This window comes from Schistocerca serialis, chromosome 2 (genome assembly GCF_023864345.2).
Source record: "Schistocerca serialis cubense isolate TAMUIC-IGC-003099 chromosome 2, iqSchSeri2.2, whole genome shotgun sequence".
NCBI classification, from domain to species: domain Eukaryota; kingdom Metazoa; phylum Arthropoda; class Insecta; order Orthoptera; family Acrididae; genus Schistocerca; species Schistocerca serialis.
In genome coordinates, this window is record NC_064639.1 from 195,325,091 (window position 1) to 195,346,072 (window position 20,982).

Consider the following 20,982-nt stretch of genomic DNA (forward strand, 5'->3'; position numbering starts at 1 on the left):
CTTCTTTCTGCAGTAGAATGTGGTGCACCAGGCACAACCATATCAGTTTTTTCAATGTCATTCTGTGCTTCACACTGTAGGAAAAGTAATGGTACGTTATTCGTCCAAAAATTAATAGATGTTAAAAAGTTACCGCATTACGTAGGAGTGATTTGCGTGGCGATGTTGTGCATTATTCAAGATGAAACTTTTCGTATTTCTTACAGTAAATTGAGCAAAGACTCTTGATTAAATTTTTGGTTCCCGCTCACTCGCCCGGCCAACCTGATTTAGGTTTTCCGTGATTTCCCTAAATCGCCCCAGGCAAATGTCGGGATGGTTCCTTTGAAAGGGCACGGTCGAATTCCTTCCACGTCCTTCCCAAATTCTATGAGACCGATGACCTCGCAGTTTGGTCCCCCAAACAATCCAATCCAATTTGGTTCCCGCCAAGTGATGTCAATGTTTGGCGTCCAGTTCCTTTAGTGGATCACATCTCAAATTTTTGTTTACATAACTTTTCGAAACGGAGTTCCACAGGATATCTCTTTATCTACAGGTTCAAATGGCTCAAATGGCTCTGAGCACTATGGGACTTAACTTCTGAGGTCATCAGTCCCCTAGAACTTAGAACTGCTTAAACCTAACTAACCTAAGGGCATCACACACATCCATGCCTGAGGCAGGATTCGAACCTTTGAAAGGGCACGGTCGAATTCCTTCCACGTCCTTCCCAAATTCTATGAGACCGATGACCTCGCAGTTTGGTCCCCCAAACAATCCAATCCAATTTGGTTCCCGCCAAGTGATGTCAATGTTTGGCGTCCAGTTCCTTTAGTGGATCACATCTCAAATTTTTGTTTACATAACTTTTCGAAACGGAGTTCCACAGGATATCTCTTTATCTACAGGTTCAAATGGCTCAAATGGCTCTGAGCACTATGGGACTTAACTTCTGAGGTCATCAGTCCCCTAGAACTTAGAACTGCTTAAACCTAACTAACCTAAGGGCATCACACACATCCATGCCTGAGGCAGGATTCGAACCTGGGACCGCAGCAGCAGCGCGGTTCCAGACTGTAGCGCCTAGAACCGCACGGTCACTCCGGCTGGCCTCGTTATCTACAGCCTTCAATAAATTTCCAGTGTGCTGTCCTTTGTCTCGGACATCATTTCACAAATAGACGGTAAATCATAGAGTAGAACAGAAGTGATATCTGGCGTTTCGCAAGGTAGTGTCACAGGCCCTCTGCTGTTCCTGATTTATATAAATGATTTAGGTGATAATCCGCGCAGCCCCCTTAGATCGTTTGTAGATGACGCTGTAATTTACCGACTAGTAAAATCATCAGACGATCAATTCCAGTTACAAAATGATCTAGAGAGAATTTCCGGCCGGCCGAAGTGGCCGTGCGGTTAAAGGCGCTGCAGTCTGGAACCGCAAGATCGCTACGGTCGCAGGTTCGAATCCTGCCTCGGGCATGGATGTTTGTGATGTCCTTAGGTTAGTTAGGTTTAACTAGTTCTAAGTTCTAGGGGACTAATGACCTCAGCAGTTGAGTCCCATAGTGCTCAGAGCCATTTGAACCATTTTTGAGAATTTCCGTATGGTGCGAAAAGTGGCAATTGGCACTAAACAAAGAAAAGTGGGAGGTCTTCCACATGGGTACTAAAAGAAATCGGATAAATTTTGGGTATACGATAAATCGCACAAATGTAAGAGCTGTCAATTCGACTAAATACCTAGGAATTACAATTACGAGCAACTTAAATTGGAAAGACCACATAGATAATATTGTGGGGAAGGCGAAACAAAGACTGCACTTTGTTGGCAGAACACTTAGAAGAGGCGACAAACCCACTAAAGAGACAGCCTACATTACACTTGTCCGTCCTCTGCTGGAATATTGCTGCGCGGTATGGGATCCTTACCTTGTAGGATTGACGGAGGGCATCAAAAAAGTTCAAAGAAGGCCGGCTCGTTTCCTGTTATCGCGCAATAGGGGTGAGAGTGTCACTGATATGATGCGCGAGTTGGGGTGGCGGTCACTGAAACAAAGGCGGTTTTCTTTGCGGCGAGATCTATTTACGAAATTTCAATCACCAACTTTCTCTTCCGAACGATGCCGCGCGGGATTAGCCGAACGGTCTGAGGCGCTGCAGTCATGGACTGTAAGGCAGGTCCCGGCGGAGGTTCGAGTCCTCCCTCGGGCATGGGTGTGTGTGTGTTTGTCCTTAGGATAATTTAGGTTAAGTAGTGTGTAAGCTTAGGGACTGATGACCTTAGCAGTTCAGTCCCATAAGATGTCACACACACACACACACACACACACACACACACACACACACATACATACACACAAACACACACACACAGTCTTCCGAATGCGTAAATATTTTGCTGACACCCACCTACGTAGGAAGAAATGATCACCATAACAAAATAAGAGAAATCAGAGCTCGAACGGAAAGATTTAGGTATTACTTTTTCCCACGCGCCATTCGAGAGTAGAATGGTAGATAAAGCACTCCGTCTTCAGGCCACAAGTGGCCCATCGGGACCATCCGACCGCCGTGTCATCCTCAATGACGATGCGGATAGGAGTGGCGTGTGGTCAGCACACCGCTCTCCCGGTCGTTCTGATGGTTTTCTTTGACCGGAGCCGCTACTATTCGGTCGAATAGCTCCTCAGTTGGCATCACGAGGCTGAGTGCACCCCGGGAATGGTTGAGAAGTAGTATGAAAATGGTTCGGTGAACCCTCTGCCAGGCACTTGAGTGTGAATTGCAGAGTAAACATGTAGATTTAGTTGTAGATATACGAGGGTTATTCCAAAAGTAAGGTCCGATTGATTGCCAAATTGAAACCACAGTGAACATCAGAAATGTTTTACTTGTAACAATTAGCTACACCTTTCAGCTACTTCTCTACGTAGTCGCCGTTCTGACTTAGACTTTTGTCATAGCGTTGTACCAACTTTTCAATAGCCTCATCATAGAAGGCAGCCGCCAGTGCTTTCCGCCAATTCTCCACGCTGGCCTACACCTCGTTGTCTGTGTCAAAATGTTGTCTTCAAAGACAGCGGTTCATGTGACCAGAGATGAAACTCAGGGGGAGACAATTGCGGACTGTATTGTGGGTAATCTAACATTTCCATTTGAAAACGATGCAGGAGCATCTTCATTGCCCCTGCAGAATGCGGCTGAGAATTGTCGTGAAGACGAAACACCACGACAGTTATGTAATGTTGGCTGCATAGCTTCAGGCGAAATTTCTCACCAGGCCCTCGTACTTGGCGGCAGACACTATTTTCTAGACATCTTTACGCACTCACTGCGAGCTCAGAAATGAGAAGAGCGACGTGATGCTAACTGGGGTTATACTAGAGACACTACCCTACACATCTGTGCAAAGCTTTATCGGATTTTCATAGTCGTTTCCATTTCGCGACCGATCGGACCTTACTTTTGGAATAACCCTCGTAGATCGTCTGTTGGCACAAACACAGTACGTGTTGTGCTTTAGTGCATGCGTCTTATTTTCGCTGTTGATGATATGCAGAGCCTGTGCAAAGTTGAATAAAAAAAGAAGAAAGCCTCCTTCGGAAGCACATTAACGCGGAGCCTCGAGAGACGCCCGGCGTGGCTCTTGTTAGTGTACTCGCTGGTTGGCCTTTCAGCCGGGCCCTGAACTGCTGGCGCGCTACCGAGAAAGTGGTCAGGGGCCTCGTTACCGCATCTGGGCGTCTGCCGAGCTCGGGCGAGTGCTGCCAACGTCAGGCGGCCAGCGCTTTCCACTAAAAGTCTGACCGCGGCAGCACGATACGGGTCGCTATCTACGCGGGTCATTTCAAAAGTTCTATGTACTGTACGATTACTGATGAAAGTAATTTATTTTACAAAGTATCTTTCGAGGTCTTCAATATAATCTCTATTCTTGATTATGACAGCTTCCCAACGTTTTGGCAACTTCTGTATTCCGGACAGGACACCGTCGTTGTTGAGCTATCTACGCTACTGGCCATTAAAATTGCTACAGCACGAAGGTGACGTGCTACAGACGCGAAATTTAACCTACAGGAAGAAGATGCCTAGGCACTGCAGTCCGGAACCGCGCTGCTGCTACGGTCGCAGGTTCCAATACTGCCTCGGGCATGGATGTGTGTGATGTCCTTAGGTTTAAGTAGTTCTAAGTCTAGGGGACTGATGACCTCAGATGTTGAGTCCCATAGTGCTCAGAGCCATTTGAACCATTTGAAGAAGATGCTGTAATATGCAAATGATTAGCTTTTCAGAGCATCCGCACAAGGGTGGCGCCGGTGAAGAAACCTACAACGTGCTGACATGAGGAAAGTTTCCAATCGATTTCTCATACACAAAAAGCAGTTGACCGGCGTTGCCTGGTGAAAAGTTCTTGTGATGCCTCGTGTAAGGAGGAGGAATGCGTACCATCACGTTTCAGACTTTGATAAAGGTCGGATTGTAGCCTATCGCGATTGCGGTTTATCGTATCGCGACATCGCTGCTCGCGTTGGTCGAGATCCAATGACTGTTAGCAGAATATGGAATCGGTGAGTTCAGGAGGGTACCACGGAACGCCGTGCTGGGTCCCAACGGCCTCGTATCACTAGCAGTCTAGATGACAGGCATCTTATCCGCATGGCTGTAACGGATCGTGCAGCCACGTCTCGATCCCTGAGTCAACAGATGGGGACGTTTGCAAGACAACAACCATCTGCACGAACAGTTCGACGACGTTTGCAGCATCATCTCAGAGACCGTGGCTGCGGTTATCCTTGACTCTGCATCACAGACAGGAGCGCCTGCGACGGTGTACTCAACGACGAACCTGGGTGCACGAATGGCAAAACGTCATTTTTTCGGATGAATCCAGGTTCTGTTTACAGTATCATGATGGTCGCATCCGTGTTTGGCGACATCGCGGTGAACGCACATTGGAAGCGTGTATTCGTCATAGCCACATTGGCGTATCACCCGGCGTGATGGTATGGGGTGCCATGGTTACACGTCTCGGTCACCTCTTGTTCGCATTGACGGCACTCTGAACAGTGGACGTTACATTTCAGATGTGTTACGACCCGTGGCTCTACCCTTCATTCGATCCCTGCGAAACCCTACATTTCGGCAGGATAATGCACGACCGTATGTTGCAGGTCCTGTACGGGCCTTTCTGGATATAGAAAATGTTCGACTGCTACCCTGGCCAGCACATTCTCCAGATTTCTCACCATTTGAAAACGTCTGGTCAATGGTGACCAAGCAACTGGCTCGTCACAATATGCTCTTGATCAACTGTGGTATCGTGTTGAAGTTGCATGGGCAGCTGTACGTGTACACGCCATCCAAGCTCTGTTAGATTCAATGCCCAGGCGTATGAAGGCCGTTATTACGGCCAGTGGTGGTTGTTCTGGGTATTGATTTCTCAGTATCTATCCACCCAGATTGCGTGAAAATGTAATCACATGTCAGTTCTAGTATAATATATTTGTCCAATGAATACCCGTTTATCATCTGCATTTGTTCTTGGTGTAGCAGTTTTAATGGCCAGTAGTGTACACTGGGATACATTTTTCGAACGATTGCTTACTGGATCAATAATACACACTCCTAGTAATACAATTCCAGTATATTTTCATACAATGACTGTAGCGCAGGCCACTGTCTCTCTCTCTATGTGTATAGGCTCTCAGGGGAATAATAGTTCTATGCGCTCGTAGCGGTAGGACACGCTACTACAGAAACTCTGCCACCTCCCCCCCCACCCCCCTGTCCCCCAAATAATCAGTACGGTCTCTTTCGGATACCCTCGGTACACTGAAGAAATTAATTGGACGTCTTGTTATGCTTGTTTGGGTACACACTCAAGATTCCTTTCGTTTCAGTTGCACATTCGCCGTCCAGTTCTATTAGCCGCGAATATGTGTCCAGTGCAGTAAAAGGGCTTACGATAGCTCTCTCGGTTTACGTGCCGGAAGATTGGCGAGTCTTCTTCAGCCGCCCGGGAGCGACCGGAAATGCCGCAGGCAAATAGGCGTGACGCCACATCACGGCGAAGCGCTCGCTGCGGCGCTTCTCGCAGGAAAGCGAATTGGCTGACGTCCTCGCTTATAAACTTGCTAATCCGCCGCGTGCTCAGTTTTCACGCTTACTAACTCTTCACGCCTTAATCCCGCTTTCTCTGCGCTCTCCACCCATGATGAAAATGCCGTTCTTCTTAGATTTAACGCTTACTTTTGCGCTTATCTTCCTCACGATTTTAGTACATACGATGTGCTACCCACAATTTCCGAGAATCAAAAAACTTACCTTCAAAGCAGCCCACTCGCAGGTGTATGCAACGCTTCTATCGTTGGAAGTAGTGCTGGAAGTCTGCCGGCTGAATCGTATTCAAAATTAGCTGCGATTCCACTTGAATCTCTTCTATGGAGTCATAACGCCGCCCACTCAGCTTCAGTTTCATTTTTTGGCCGAGCAAGAAATCGTAAGGAACTAGGAGTGTAGGCGGGGACTAGTTATGTTTTATTGCCAGCATTTGCTCGCAATGAGTGAGGTGTGTGCAGGTGCATTGTCGTGATGCAGCAACCAGCCTGTTCTCTCATATCACAGGCCATTTAACATCTTCCTTTCCACCAGTCTCCCCAAATTATCGCAGTAGAGCTTCCCTGTTATGTCTAACCACATCCCGAACTGTTGTTTGCGGTTCAGTGCACACCCGAACCTAATGGTCTCTTTGGTCAGAATTCAAAAGACGAAGAACGTCGGTCACTGCAATTCGTCTCATGTTCAATTCATCAGCTAGATTGAAGTGCTGTGTCCTGTATGAAAGTGTAACAATTTCAGAAATATGGATTGTCCGCCTTTTGTTCTTGTGGATCACTTCACTCACTTTCGCGACTGTTTCACGAGTTGTTCTTGGCGACGGACGGCCGAGATCGAAGCGGTTTGCTGAAGGCATTTGCCGCCTTGCAGCTGGCCACCGTTTGCCATTTCATTACTTTGGAGAGGACACTGTAATGGTTCAAATGGCTCTGACCGCTATGGGACTTAACATCTGAGGGCATCAGTCCCCTAGAACTTAGAACTACTTAAACCTAACTAACCTAAGGACATCACACACATCCATGCCTGAGGCAGGATTCGAACCTCCGACCGTAGCACTCGGCTCATGTCTGCGATTTGCTGTCATTAAAACATATCTCTCTATTAATTTTTACTTTTAATTCGAATTATGTCCTCTACCCACCTTGTGTGTGTATTGCGTATTGAATCAGGGACGGAGAGACTTCGTCGCGTCACAGCTGTACCCCTCAGTGGTTCACAACCCCACAACAGGCCACAGCAGTCCACCCACCCCACCACCACCCCACACCGAACCCATGGTTATTGTGCTGTTCAGCCCCACCCCTCCCCTCCCCCGGGAATGTCTCATACCAGACGAGTGTACCCCAAATGTTTGTGTGGTAGAGTAATTATGGTGTACACGTATGTGGAGACAATGCTCCTGCAGCAATCGCCGACATAGTGGAACTGAGGCGGAATAAGGGGAGCCAGCCCGCATTCGCCGAGGCAGGTGGAAAACCGCCTAAAAAACCATCCACAGGTTGGCTGGCTCACCGGACCTCGACACTAATCCGCCGGGAGGATTCGTGCCGGGGACCGGCACGCCTTCCCGCTCGGCAGGCAGCGCGTTAGTGCGCGCGGTTAGCCCGGCGGGCCTGTCAACATTCCCCGGCCCCATAATTAACTACGGACGCCCTGCAAGCATGCTCAAAGTCGACGCTTTCTAGATTCGGGACTGAATAGGAAGTTAATTTTAAATCCCAACAGCTTGTTAATGCTAAATCCTCTGTAACCTGACGAAAAGTGTTTTCAAACGGCCGTCTGCGATGTGGAGCTGCTGACAGTAAAGGGAGTAGCCGCAAGGGGGAAAAGACAATGTCTTGCTCTCGTAACAATTTGACTTCACTGACTTCATCTTCAGATAATCACCAAAATAAAGGCGGCCACAAAATGAAGTGACGAAATAAGAAAGAATTATGAGCAAGTTGATAACTGTCAGAAAGAAATCTGGGATGAAGAGGTGTTTTTAACGAAGGTTGTCAAATTCAGGGGGTGCCAGGACATACAAAATACAAGAATCAAGATTATCTAGACAGAGGAAACGAAGAGGAATCTCAGCGAAGATGTGAAGAGATTATGGTTAGTTAGTCAGTTAATTAGTTAGTTAATCACATGTACCGTAGATCATTTGGACGATTCTGTTATCGAAATGGAAATGAGCGTTTGGCGTCCGGCCGCCTTGGTGCAGGTCTTATTACATTCGACGCCACATTGGGAGAACTGCGCGCCGGATGGGGATGAAATGATGATGAAGACAACACAACACCCAGTCTACGAGCGGAGAAAATCTCCGACCAAGCCGGGAATCGAACGTGGGCCCGTAGGACGTCAATCCGTCACGCTGACCACTCAGCTATCGGCGCGGACTTTATCGAAATAATAACATTAATGAACGCATTATTATTTTAATCCTACTCATGCGACCAGTTCGTCAATGCAATAAAGGATTTATCCAAAGTTAGATTTAAAACTTGGTTTGCTATATGGCAGACGTTTTGTGTTATTGGGAAAATGATCAAAAGTATTTGCTGTTGCACACTGAACCCTTTTCTCAGCCACTGACAGATTTAATAATGGGTAATGAAGGTCATTTTTCTCTCTATTGTTGTACGCATGGACATGACTGGTGTTCTCAGATTGTCATGGGTTATTTATGACGAATTTAATCAGCGAATGTATGTATTGTGACGGCGCTGCTGAAATGTCTAGCTCCTTGAAGAGGTAGCTACATGACGTCCGTGTATGAATTCCACGTATTATTCTAAGTGCTCTCTGCTGTAGAGTTAATACTTCCTTTTTAAGTGATGAGTTACCCCAGAAAATTATTCCATAAGACGTTATTGACTGGAAATATGCAAAATATGTCAGGAGGTTGATTCGTTTGTTTCCAGGATTAGCAGATTATACCAAGAGCAAAAGCAGCTGAACTCAACTGGTCGAGAAGCTCAGTAACATGTTTCTTCCAGTTCAAGATTGCATCAGTATTTACACCCAAATATTTGAAGCATTCTATCGTATTTACTGACTGTACAGAACTGAATAAACAGTATTGTTTTTTTTTTTCTTTTAAAATTTAGGGAGAGTCTATTTCCTGAGAATTACTTCATATTTCATTGGAAAATATATTTACCATCTCTTCTGTTGCTCTCGCTCTAATTGGATTTATTGTAAGGACCGATTGAAAACTTCCCGTTCGATGGCAGTACAGACCAAAATCGGTATGCCAATCAGTCAATATCGCCTTGAACATTGATACAATCATTCCACCGACACACGAGGTTGAACATACCTGCGTGGTAAAACAACGTGTTCTGCTGCGTGAAGAAGTCAGTAGCTGCTTGCTGCACATCCCCATCCGACAAGAATCGTCGAGCTTTCAAGACCTTTTTTGAGGGACCGAAGGGGTGATAACCACTTGGGGAGAGATCAGGACTATTTACGGGTACTCGACTGCCTCCCACTTCTGTGTTAAGATATTTGCGATATGGGGACGTGCGTTATTATGAAGCGGCGGCACCCCTTGTCGCAGTTTTCCTGGACGTTTCTACAACGGTTGTTTTCGACAGACATGCTGTTCCGTACAGATTCTTTATTCTCCGATAGATGTCTACCGAAGTTTGTCTTCGGCAGCCGAGAAAAGAATAATAGCACGTTGGTCCTCTTTGGGTGCATTTGGTAATAACGTCGCTATAGTTCAAGTTTCCGCATCTCAGAAAGACAGGATTGCACACAAGTATCTTTCCTACATGTCGGCGCTTATACACTGGACAGCCAGGACATTATGACCACCGACCTGCTGTCGCTATAAACCCGTCCAGGCGATAGCACCGTCACCTGGCGAGGAATGACTGCTAATGAGACACATGCACGGTGCATGTAGTATCAGTGAGTGTGCTGTCCGGGTGTAGGATGTGAAAGGTGAGCGATCTATCTGAGTTTGACCAAGAACAGACTGCGATAGCCCGGAGGCTCATCACGAGCATTTCGGAAACTGCACGGCTTGTCGGCCGCTCGAGGAGTGGTGTGTTCGGAGTGTCTTCAGTATGTGGCGAAACCGAGGTGTAACAACGTCCAGATGTCGTGGGGTTGGGAGGCCACCCCACATTACGTATGTCAGACATTGTAGCCTGTGCAGACTGGTAAAGCAGGACAAGCGGCGAACTGTGACGAACTAACATCAGACTTAAATGCTGGGCAGATTTCAAGTGTGTCTGAACCTTGCGCTGAACACTCCTGACGATGGACCTCCTCAGCCGAAGATCCATGAATGAACCAATGTTAACACCACGACATCGGCAACTATGACTGAAATGGGCAAGTGACCATCGACACTGTACGTTGGCACAGGTTGCATGGTCTGATGAATCCCGATACCTTCTTCATCATGCCGTTGGGAGGGCGTGAATCAGTCGTCTTCCTGGGACACCTTGTACTGTGGGACGGAGACAAGCCAGCAGCGGCTCCATTGTGCTCTGGGTAACATTCACATGGGCATCCATGGGTCCAGTAGAGCTCGTGCAAGCCATCATGAGGGCCTAAGAGTACCGTATACTGGTTGAAACCACGTACACCCCTTCATGAGATCATGCTTCCCGATGGCTGTAGGATTTTTCAACAAGTAACGTGCAGTGTTACAAGGCCAGGAGTGTGATGGAGTGGTTCGAGGAACACAGTGATAAGTTCCAGCTGATGTGCTGGACCACAAGTCGCCAGATCTGAACTCGATCGAACATCTGGAATGTGAATGAACGCGACGTCAGAGCTCATCGCCCCCTCCCTGGAGTTTATGGGAATTAGTCCGCAGCTTGTGGTCTTGCAGTAGCGTTCTCGCTTCCCATGTTTGGCATCCCGGTTTCGATTCCCGGCATGGTCAGGGATTTTTCCTGCCTCGAGATGACTGGGTGTTGTTGTGTCGTCTTCATCATCATCAGGCGCGGCTCGTGGTTTCTGTACTGGGGAAGGCTGCGGCATTTATCAATCGGAGCCAATATAGACCTCTGGTTACGTTACAGATTGGTCTGACATAAACAACTAAGAATTCAGGGGGAGGGGGGTGGGCAGATCACTCTCTACCCATAATTTTACGTACTGTATCTTCTATAATCAGGTATTAAATATCATTAGAAGCTAACTTCGAGTTAAAATCTTTGGTTAGTGTTTTTATACGTCATCATTACATTTTCTGACACTTTGCAGCAAATCATATGAAAAGACGCGTTTCGGAGAGGTCTTCAATGCGATGAATGTTGAGTTTGCAGCTGCTTAATATTTTTGGTGTTTTCAGTTCTAAATTTAAGGCATTTATTGTAGTTTACCTCCAAAGCTCGAAGTTAAATGTTTTTCGCTGGAATTACGTTTTTTCACCTTTGCGTGAAAATTCTTTAAGTCAGTGATACCAGTTTCAGTCCAGGCACTATCAGTACTATTTGTACGAAGACAGGTGAAACAGAAAAATGCATTTTTCACTTCACAACCACTCAGCTGCATCGTACATTGCTCTATTAAAACTGCGTTTGTATCCTTGCCTAGATTTGCACTGTTTCTGTTCTTGATTGATCGTTAGATCGGGTCTAGGTGCACCAAGTTCTTTCACTTGCATCCTATGGCCGTGTTCCAAGTTTTTACCTATTAAATTGCACACTGAATTCATATTGCGCTGGTTTCACACCTACGGTATGTCGCAGATATTCACAAGCAAGTAAAACTCACTAAAATCTTGCAAAATACACTCCAAAAAAGAAACTTGCTAATATCACACGATATCAACAAAATCAGTCAGCATCAGCAAACAAGGAAAGTAAAGTCACGGGACAAATTTCGCGCGCTTTGTCCTCTAATCACTTATGAAACTCTCGCTAGATGGCAGTACAGTTGTTACGGTTAGAGAGCCTGTAGTTACGGTAGTCTAGTGCACTCTGGCGGGATATTTGCAAACTTATTCTAAATGTGGGTAAAATAGCCAATGGTAGAAACAAAACTATGTAAAACATTATCAAAACAATAATACTAAACATCGATTAATGACGCATCCAAGTGTAGTAGAGATGTGCAGAGACAGAGATTGGATAGCGAAGTTTCGGCCACTCTTCATTCCTTCATTACATAGATAGTGGAACGTGAAAAACGTGTGGTGGTTGGTATGACACCCTTAGCCTGCAAGCTCTGAGCCTTCGGGTCGCCCATAAAGAGCAGTACTATGTAGAAGCCACGCCCCCAAACCTCTACTACATGCAGCTTACGGACGTTCCAAGGCGCAGCCTAAACAATACTAACCGTTCGGAAAACATCTATCGATACATACAGTTCCAACAACGTTGACCGTCGTTATTTTAATGGAAATGGGAAATGTGCGAAATTCGTCCTGATAATTTAAATTTTGTAATACGTTCTTGCGAAATTTACTTTAACATGTATTTTGGGGCGGCTCCGCCTCAGAGCCTTTAATTACGAGCCGCGCCTGATCATCATCATTCATCCCCATTACGGTCGGAGGAGGGCAATGGCAAACCACCTCCGCTAGCACCTTGACCAGTACAGTGGTGCGGATCTCCCGCATCGTCCCCTATTCTCCTCGGAGTATGGGACCTCATCATCTTCAGTTGCCTTTTGTGTGCAGATGTGGTGCGAACTCCATCCAGCTACCTACCAAGGCCTCATTGATTCCGTGCCACGATACGTCGCCACTGTTATCCGTACCAAAGGTGGATGATGATGACAATGATGATGTTTGGTTTTTGGGGCGCTCAACTGCGCGGTTATCAGCGCGCGTACAAATTCCCAAACTTTGCTCAATCCAATCTCGCCACTTTCACAAATGATAATGAAACGATGAGGACAACACAAACACCCAGTCATCTCGAGGCAGCTAAAAATCCCTGACCCCACCCGGAATCGAACCCGGGTTCCCGTGCTCGGGAAGCGAGCTGCTACCGCGAGACCACGAGCTGCCGACACCAAACACTGCCTATTGGGTAGGTAGTCTTAATGTTCTGGCTGTTCAGTGTATACTCGTATCGGGCTCGCGCTTCGTTGCATACACACTGCACCAACGTACTAGAACGGGAAATTCTCAATCACCCCCTGCATATCACTAGAATGAACAAAAAGGACAAATCTGGAAACCAATTGTTTCCTGTCGTTCACAGTAGAGCAAAGTCGAAAAAAAAGAAGAAAAGATCTGACTCGGCAGTACGTGGCCAGGTATAGTTCATTACTTTCCTTTATTGTTTTCTTATTTGTAGTCATTAGTCTTTTTTGTGTGGTGGCAAGTTTCTATGGGACCAAACTGCTGAGATCATTGGTCCCTAGACTTACACACTGCTTAGTTGAACTTAAACTAACTTGCGCTAGGGACAACACACGCACACCCATGCCCGAGGGAGGACTCGAACCTCCGACGAGGGGAGCCGCGCTAACCGTGGCAAGGCGCCCCAGACCCCGCGGCGGTCGCTAGTCTTTAGGGATGGCTGTTGCTTCTGGGCAGACAGCGGGTTGCTTACTCACATGGGGTAGCTGTTGCCGGCTGTGGGACAGAAGAGCTGGTGGAAGCGCTTGATGCACGGAACGCCCCGGATGATCTCGCCACGAATCTCCAGACCCAGCGCCACGGACAGCGCCGTCCATAAGATCTGTAACACACAAGCAGGGAACACTCCGTCACGACGACAGCTTGCACCATGCCTCAGCTAGAGACATCACACTCTGACGCTTTCTTGTCGCTCTGTTTCAGTGAACAATGAAACAAAAATTTGTTGCTCGGAACCAGGTGAAAATCTTTTGACACGGTGGAACTACAGTGGGAGAAGGTTAGTTAGTATTGGACACGTAAACTTTTTCAAACTTATGAACATTTTAAGGTTGTGTGGGAGCATTCTTCGCACTAAGTAATTGTGTGATATGTTACTTAATAAAATTATAAAACTCGATGTCGTAGGAGTATACGTTTGTTGATATTTTCTCATGCTTTCCATTTCGGCCGTTTACATTTTTGGAGGGTTGTATCGTACATGATACTGTAACGGGTAAAAAGGTAAGTTTTGTTAGAAGAAAGTTTTAATTGTATTGTAAATAGTTACAGTGAGGTGACAAAAGTCATGGGGTAGTGATATCCACATATACAGTCGGTGGCAGTATCGCGTACACAAGGGATAAAGGGGCAGCGCATTGTCGCAACTGCCATTTGTGATTCATGCGAAACGGTCTCCAAGGTGATTATGGCCGCACGACCGGACTTAAAAGACTTTGAACGCGAAAGGTAGTTGGTGCTGGAGACATGGGACATTCCATTTCGGAAATCGTTAGGGCCAAGAGTGTGCTGAGAATACCAAATTTGAGGCATTACCTCTCACCACGGCCAATGCAGTGGCCGAGAGCCTTCACTTAACAACCGAGAGCAGCGGCATTTGCATAGAGTTGTCAGTGCTAAGAGACAAGCAACACTACGAGAAATAACCGCAGAAATCAATGTGGGACGTACGATGAATATATGCGTTAGGACACTACGGCGAAATTTGGTGTTAAACGACTACGGTAGCAGGCGAGTGAAGCGAGTGCCTTTGGTAACAGCACGACATCGCCTGTAGCGTCTCTCCTGGGCTGGGTTCCACCCTAGAAGAGTAGAGTATCGTGGCCTGGTCAGACGGTGAGTTGGAAAGTTGGTAAGAGCTGATGATAGGGTTCGAGTGTGGCGCACATCCCACGAAGTCATGGACCCAAGTTGTCAACAAGGTACTGTGGAAGCTAAGTGTCGCTCCATAATGGTGCGGGTTGTGTTTACATGGAATGGACTGCGTCCTCTGGAAGTTCGGCCACTTGGAAACAATTTGTCGCCATTCATAGACGTCATGTTCCCAAAGGACGGTGGAATTTTTGTGAATGACAATGCGCTATATCATCAGGCCACATTTTTTGGAATTTGTTTGAAGGACATTGTGGACAATTCGAGAGAACGATATGGCCACCCAGGTCTCCTGAAACCCATCGAATATTTATGGTGCATAATCGAGAGGTCAGCTGGTGCAACAAAATCCTGCACCGGCAACGCTTCCGCAATTATGGCCGGCTGTAGAGGTAGCATGACTCAATATTTCTGCAGCGGACTTCCAACGACTTGTTGAGTCTATGCCACTTGGAGTTGCTGCACTATTCCCGGAAAAGGAGGTCCGACAGGATATTAAGAGGTATCCGATGACTTTTGTCACCTTTGTGTATAAACTTAAACTTGTCCGTAAGTTTGTTAAAGAGTCTGTCAACTTGTCCTTTGCTGCATGCAACCTGATGGTAGCTACAACGTGTGTTTTCAACTATCTGTTGGTAAAATCATTTTATATGTCTTTACACGCTTTCATTTTCGTCTTATTGAACCGATCCATTATTTGCAGTTGCTATACAATTTTGTACAGTTAATTTAAAACTCATCCCTACTCAAAGGCATAAGCTGGTCATCTAAATTTTTAACATGATCATGCAGTACTGTTTCCTGTTCATCACTGAATGTTCTCGGGAAAAAGTTGTTTCTTAAAACAGGTTTCGTGGCCGCATCTTTGTTTTCTCATAAACATATGACTAGATGCATTTCATGTAACTCAGTATTTCTCATGAACTTCCGTGATTTTCATTTCAAGAAGTCTGACTTCTGCCACGGCTTCCGTATGGCCACCTCTTTTTTTTTCGTAAAGCTTTAAGTGTGTGACCTAATGCTCTTCTTGGACCTCAGTATCTCTCACTCGCTTCCCTGATTGTCATTTCAAGAAATCTGACTTTTACTGCTCCCTTCGTATTATCGGTTCAAGTGGCTGTGAGCACTATGTGGTCATCAGTCCCCTAGAACTTAGAACTACTTAAACCTAACTAACCTAAGAACACATCCATGCCCGAGGCAGGATTCCAACCTGCGACCGTAGCGGTCGCGTGGTTCCAGAATGAAGCACATAGAACCGCTAGGTCACCACGGCCGGCCCTTCTTATTATTCTCACACCATTTATGATCTGATTTCCCAGCTCAGGCTTTGAAGAAAAATATGTATAAAAAATCAAGTTTTCATGCTAATGTTTTGTCCGATACAACCCGAAATTATTTTGTCCGATACAACCGGACGTATCGATGTTGTAGTTTAGCGTTTTAATTGTTATTAGTTGGGCTAGAAACTGTCATATCCAACAAACTGGAGAATTTTATCAGCTGTGTGGAACGGTACAATAGAAATGTAATAGTACTTCAGAATGAGATTTTCACTCTGCAGCGGAGTGTGCGCCGATATGAAACTTCCTGGCAGATTAAAACTGTGTGCCCGACCGAGACTCGAACTCGGGACCTTTGCCTTTCGCGGGCAAGTGCTCTACCATCTGAGCTATCGAAGCACGAATCACACCCGGTACTCACAGCTCTACTTCTGCCAGTATCTCGTCTCCTACCTTCCAAACTTTACAGAAGCTCTCCTGCGAACCTTGCAGAACTAGCACTCCTGAAAGAAAGGATATAGCAGAGACATGGCTTAGCCACAGCCTGGGGGATGTTTCCAGAATGAGATTTTCACTCTGCAGCGGAGTGTGCGCTGATATGAAACTTCCTGGCAGATTAAAACTGTGTGCCCGACCGATACTCGAACTCGGGACCTTTGCGTTTCGCGGGCAAGTGCTCTACCATCTGAGCTACCGAAGCAAGGTTCGCAGGAGAGCGTCTGTAAAGTTTGGAAGGTAGGAGACGAGATACTGGCAGAAGTAGAGCTGTGAGTAGCGGGCGTGATTCGTGCTTCGGTAGCTCAGATGGTAGAGCACTTGCCCGCGAAAGGCAAAGGTCCCGAGTTCGAGTGTCGGTCGGGCACACAGTTTTAATCTGCCAGGAAGTTTCGTAACAGTACTTATTTGCGAACGAAACACAAACCTCCGATGTTACGTTCGTGCACCAATAAATCCACTATGAAAAGATAATTTGTTATTTTGACTCAAGTCGCGTGGATGGTCATCTTCCTCCATAGTTCGTCTAGGACTGTCGATTATTTATCAGTATTTCGATATGTTCTCCAATAAATATCGATGTATATCGGCGGTCTTTTTCACCGATATGTCGATATAGAAATGGCAACATAGGGTGCCTATATTTTTATTTTATATTACTTTTTCTCACTTCTTGATAAATATTGGGAGCTGTTCTTTTGAAATTGTAGTAGAACATAATTTTACTTTCACGCTGCGAAGGAATTTTACTACTTTTTGAGCTTTCATCATGTCGAGTCTCTCTTTGACTGTGTAGAGCAAGTATAGATGGCACAAGGAAGTACGATTGCCCTGGGGGGGGGGGGGGGGGTGGGGGGGTCGGGGGGGTGGGGGGGGGGGGGTGGCGGTGTAAATGGAATAACAAGATGTGAAGAAATAGCCCATCAGTAGCGTTAAGAAACAATTTTTAACGCAACTAGTGTGCTATCTCTTCACATCGGCATTCTTCAAAAATAGTTGCTAAAAATGATAAAAAAAACTCTAAATGACAACAACGCTCTTTGCGGTGGGCAGAGACGTGCGAGGGGAAATGCTGACGTAATCGGCGCTCGGTGCTACCAACAGAAACTGCAACGTTTAACGTCACCCAGCAATTTTGACACTACAACTGCTAGGTCGCTGGTGTTTGGAGAAATGGAAAAAACGGGGAAGCCGCCATGAAGTGTTCCAGACAAATCCGATATATGACGAAACCGAACGACGGACCCATCGGACACCTTTTACGAGGGCTATCCACAAAGTACATAACGTTTTGGAATTAAAAATAAATAAAGTATTGGAAATTTTTTTTATTATATACAGATGAAAGCCACACTTAAATACTACTTTTCTACATAGTTGCCATTTAAATTAAGGCACTTATCGTAGCGATGGACGAGCTTGGAAATTTCTTCGTCGTAAAATTCGGCCGCCTGCGCCTTCAACCACGAGGTTAATCAGTAACCCGGTAGAAATACGATTTTTGTGGATTTCCTGGAAAGAGGCACTACAAAAAACTCTCAAAGGTATTGCCAAACTCTGCACAACCTCAGAAGAGAAGAGCAATACAAAACAAGCGCAGGGGAAAGTTGGGCTCAAAGATCTTGCTGATTCACGACAACGCCCGGGCCCCACGGCAAATGCCACTCCTGAAGTTCTCGAATCTTTTAAGTGGGAGTTGTTTCCTCATCCGCCGTACAGTTCCGACCTGGCACCGAGCGACTTCCACTTATTCCCAGCAATGAAGAAGTGGTTGGCTATGCAGCGTTTTGATGACGACGCACAGCTTCAAGAAGAGGTAACCACGTGGTTGAAGGCGCAGGCGGCAGAATTTTGCGACGAAGGAATTTCCAAGCTCGTCCATCGCTACGATAAGTGCCTTAATTTAAATGGCAACTATGTAGAAAAGTAGTATTTAAGTGTGGCTGTCATCTGTATATAATAAAAAAATTCCCAATACTTTATTTGTTTTTAATTCCAAAACGTAATGTACGTTGTGGATAGCCCTCGTATATTGCCACTTAGCTGGCAGTTATCATAGTTAGCAAAGTGGTTCCCGCTAAGCATGAACGTGCAATGATTTCCATTCAGTTCTTGCTCTAAGGGAGATAAACAGGCTGCTAGCTTGTTGATGTACAGAATATCTAGTAATAAATCATTATTTAAATATAAAACTCTAAAACTTGCGTTATATTTACTGCGTGCAGCCGATATTTGTTTTGCCAGTAGGTCGATATTTTTTGTGTCAATATATATATAGATATGCCGATAACGTTTCTCGATATATCGTGGTCGATATGACGTTTTGTTTGAATATCGATGTATCGGATTGCCATTGTTTTAGAAATATGAACAGTCCTAGTTCACACTGCAGTGGCGCGACAGTGCTGCTGCTAGAGCTTGTGTTTGGAAACAGCTCTTGATGGATACAATCTGCTGTCCCGTACTAACCAAACTTCCCCTAACTGTTACCACACTGTGCAAAGCGGTTATAGCCGCACTTTTTCGAAACACCGCAATTGTCTCCCAATGCAACTTAAAAACTTGAAATTAAGCTCCTCTGTAATGGTGCAAAGGCGTAGCGCCCTGCGTCGTCACCCTCTGGTTCGATGACGCTTCAGACAGAAAGCTGCTGACACGTGCGGAAAAAAGGCCAGAGGACAGAAGTTCATGTGACATGAAAGGTGGGTTAGTGATGTCACTTTGGCACAAAATTTCACCACAATTCTGCCCAACGCCACCGTGGGCGTGCCACTCGGTGGAAAGGTCGTTGCACCCGCCCTCACCCACATCTCTCCTTTTCTCTTGGCACCTCTGCCTTGAAATCACGCTGTTTTAGTATGGTTGGCTGAGGAAAAGAATTTCAGACACGCCACCGCTCAGATTCGATCAGTAGGTGGCATAAAGTGTTTTGTGGCGGTGTTCGTAGCGACAAGCAATTCGCTGTAGAAACGGCTTACGAAGTCACCGCCACACTTTTAATAGCGGGCCGACCGGTCCGCTGGAACAGTGAACAGAAGGATGAAAACCCAAACACTCTGATTGGATAAAAGTCGGTACTTATCTTTATTAACGAAGATACAGAACACAGTAGTGAACGCCGTGTCTACAGAGATCTGTCTAGTTCGAGTCGGAGCGGCTAGGTCAGCGTCGGCTGACGACAAACAACAACTCTGCTGCGATGAACACACAACTGACTAGCAAGTACACAATTCGGTGGCGAGTATCCAACTGAGCGGCGAATACAGAACTGTCCTAGCGCTCGCGACTCCAGCGCTTAAGAAGCCAGAAGCCAGCGGTGGCGCGCGCAGACTTGCGGCGATTTGCTGTCTCGCTGGCGCTGCTTATGCGGACGGCGTCCGGACTTTGATGCTGCCAACCTTTTGGCAGCGGGCTCGGGTGGCATTACTGGCTAGGATATAACAAAGTGAGCCCGTAAAACCACCCGTTTCCTTGCTGATTTAGGTCGCCGCACATTTCGCGGTCGAAACCACGCTTCCCAGTGAGATGATGTAATGGGACATCGTCCTCTAGCATTACGTTTCCTCAACAGTAATTGTCGAAACCAGTATTACTATTCGAATTTTGGACGGGTCAATATTATTTCAGCAGCTTTTCTGAAAACTTTCATATAATTTTATTCACATTGAGTTATATTTCAAGGCAAAATTTATAAAATGTTTTAGTCTAGATGTTATAATCGATAAGTACTGAATGTACAGATAAAATTATTTTTTTAGAAACATTTGAAATTACGAACTATTAGCAGACTTAAAATTTCTATTATTCAAAAAAAAAAAAAAAAAATGGCTCTGAGCACTATGGGACTTAACATCTATGGTCATCAGTCCCCTAGAACTTAGAACTACTTAAACCTAACTAACCTAAAGACATCACACAACACCCAACCATCACGAGGCAGAGAAAATCCCTGACCCCGCCGGGAATCGAACCCGGGAACCCGGGCGTGGGAAGCGAAAACGCTACCGCACGACCACGAGCTGCGGGCTTCTGTTAGTAATGACGCAATGCTGCACTGGTCACTATGTTTATTTCTGGATTTACTTATGAAATAATAATCGAAAGTAATAATATAACAGAAACTAGTAGAAGTTCATTAAGAAAAATTGCAAACCCTTCGGAATCAATTTATTTCCGCAGAGCGTGGGAGTGGTAAGCATGCCTCTGATACCATCGGACGTATTTCTGTGCGAACAATGTAATTTCGGCTTTGTTAACGTGAAAAATCAGAAGACTGTATGATATACTAAAATGTGACAAAACGTATTTACGTAAAAACAAAAATTCTGCAGCAACAATATTCAAATTTATTTACTTAAATTTAACCGCGAAGACGTAAAATGTGAGAATTGCAGCTTCAAGAATCAG

At 45.8% G+C, this 20,982-nt stretch overlaps 1 protein-coding gene across 1 annotated transcript in view; it reads right to left on the bottom strand.

Moving 5' to 3' along the window:
- The window catches only part of LOC126456934 (protein spaetzle 3-like), a 208,997-nt gene that overhangs the window by 51,098 nt on the left and 136,917 nt on the right, over window positions 1–20,982 (bottom strand). Inside the window, exon 2 of the mRNA XM_050092870.1 lies at window positions 13,624–13,748. Coding sequence (XP_049948827.1) covers window positions 13,624–13,748 — 125 coding nt within the window. The remainder of the gene's footprint in view (window positions 1–13,623; window positions 13,749–20,982) is intronic.